This window comes from Aegilops tauschii, chromosome 2 (assembly GCF_002575655.3).
Source record: "Aegilops tauschii subsp. strangulata cultivar AL8/78 chromosome 2, Aet v6.0, whole genome shotgun sequence".
Classification (NCBI taxonomy): Eukaryota; Viridiplantae; Streptophyta; class Magnoliopsida; order Poales; family Poaceae; genus Aegilops; species Aegilops tauschii.
In genome coordinates this window covers 515102327-515104526 of record NC_053036.3, presented here as the reverse complement: position 1 = coordinate 515104526, position 2200 = coordinate 515102327, and the positions used below count along the sequence as shown (strand labels likewise).

At 46.4% G+C, this 2200-nt stretch overlaps 1 protein-coding gene across 1 annotated transcript; it reads left to right on the top strand.

Annotated features, from left to right (window-relative positions):
* The first annotated feature begins 457 nt into the window (after positions 1-457).
* Positions 458-1932, top strand: LOC109732905 (uncharacterized). Its single transcript, XM_073509600.1, has 2 exons — positions 458-974; positions 1194-1932. The coding sequence occupies exon 2, from the start codon at positions 1281-1283 to the stop codon at positions 1776-1778; it is 498 nt and encodes a 165-aa protein (XP_073365701.1). The 5' UTR covers positions 458-974; positions 1194-1280; the 3' UTR covers positions 1779-1932.
* Positions 1933-2200: the final 268 nt, after the last annotated feature.

Here is a 2200-nt window from a genome sequence, read left to right as displayed (position 1 = left end):
ATGCGCCATGCCCATGCGGGCTGACTCGTGGCGCATTTGTTAATTCCATCCCAGTGAAGAGCAGAGTAAATAGCATAAAACTACTAGTTTACAGGCTTTGGTTTCAAAAAACTACCACTTTTTAATTTTTCTCAGAAAGCTACCGAACGCGCGGTCCGCTGTTTCAAAAAACCCAAACCCGCGGTGACTAGCGATTTAACCCGTTTTCTGACGGACCGGGCCCATCTGTCAGCCCACGTGGCCACGCGCGCTCACGGCGCGGCCGTTAACGGCCGTTAGCCGACCGGCCCGGTCGGAACTGGGGTAAATAACCGCTCGGTCGGTCGGGCGCACCCACCCGCTCGCACACTCTCTCGTGCTCGCTCGCTCACTCCCCTGCTCTCACTCCCCTGCTCCAGTACGAGCTCGCCGCCGCTCGCCGTCTTCGAGGCCGGTGGCGGTCGACCTCCTTGCCGCAATGCCTTCCTGGAACGACGAGGAAACCAGCTCGGAGGAGGAGTGCGAGGTTGTCAGCATGGACATGGGACTTATGGTAAGTTCTTTGCCACCTAGGGTTAGGGTTAGGGTTAGGTGCTAGTAGCCCTAGGCTCTAGCCATGGATGTTGCTGAGTGTAGTGTTGTTGTTGTGTGTGTGATACTGTTCTTGATTAGTGAGGGTGGGGTTTGATTGTAGGATTGAGGTAACCTAGGGTTCATCTCTGTACAGTGTTAGGGTTCATGCTGATTTGGAGATTTTTTAGTGATCAAGTTTAAAGAACAGTGCTTGTTGATTCTGGTATTGAGTGGAGATTGAAACCAGTGTTTGTTGGTTATTATGGTTGCAGGAGGAACCAGACACCACTGTGGAGCCCCTTTTCTGTGGCCAACTTGAGCTTGCTCATCCCAAGTGCATTCTGCATCAACTGAGGCCTATTAAGCGTGTTGCTTTTGAAGGGCCTGTAACAGGAAGGCGTTTCTATGGCTGCCCAGTCCAGGTTAGATGCCCATTAAGTTTTCTGTTATGGATGTTTGATATGATGCAGCATTTTGTTTGATATGACAGTCACATATGTATTTTTGTCACTTTGGTAACTTAATCATGGCATTGTAATAACTTATCATATCTCATTTATGTTATTCATAGTTAGAAAATCTCCAGTTTATCAAGTAGGTTGTAGAGTGGGGCCATAGTCTTATCACATTTACAAATGCAGGAAAATGGTGTGAATTGTGGTGTTGTAGAGTGGGTTGATGGGCCTTGGCCAACTGTTCTTCAGAGATGTTTGTGCAAACTATGGGAGATGTTCCATGAGCAGAACTTTGGAAGGGTACATGACAAGGAGAAGTTTGAGAAGGAGTTGGCCAGGCTTAAGAGTGAACATGAAAGGGAGTTGGCCAAGCTTAGGACTGAAAATGACAAGCTTTGCATTGAGTACACCAAGCTTGTTGATGATGTATCCAAGATGTTTGATTGGCAGGATGGTAGGGTGGACAAGAAGGTGTACCAGAAACAAGTGGAGGAGGAAGAACTTGAGAAGAAGAAGAAGGAGCTAGAGGAGAAAGCTATGTTGGAGGTGCAGATGGAAAAGCTCAAACTTGCAAAAGAGCATAGGTGCATTTTGCAGAGCCAAGCTGATATCATCAAGAACACCGGGAAGGCTATGAAGGCTGTTGAAGTTGACAGAGATGTTCTTAAGAAGGAGAAGGCAAAGCTTGAGCTTGTTGTTGCTGAGCTGCTGAAAGAAGGGTATGGCAGCAAGGAGAAGTTAGAGCAAATCAAGGCCATCCTTGAGTCTTGAAGCTTGATCTTGGTGAAGTAAGTACATCCAAAGGCCTTTATATAAGGATGTGGCCTGGCATGACTGCAAGTGATTATGGGTGTACATTTTGGGGGAATGTGAAGTTTAACCTAGTGCAAGAACCTTATTTCCTATGTTGTTAAGTTGTAATGGATCACCTATTAAGTAGTGGAAATGGATCTCTTATGCTACTAAGTTGTGGAAATGTAGAATATATGCTATTAAGTGTTCAACTTGATCTTATATCTTTTATATGTTATTTGTTAGCCTACTAATATTATTTCTGTGGGTATTTGGGCTTATTGGCCCACTAGTCTTTGACCAAATGCAACCCTAGGCCTGCTAAACCCAACCCCATCCATCTGTCAATATAAACCCCTCCCCACCCCCACCCTTTCCCAGTTACTCCACCAGCCGCCACC

Excerpts from the sequence above, each read along its gene's own strand:
- LOC109732905 (XM_073509600.1), top strand. The coding sequence starts at position 1,281 with ATGTTCCATGAGCAGAACTTTGGAAGGGTACATGACAAGGAGAAGTTT.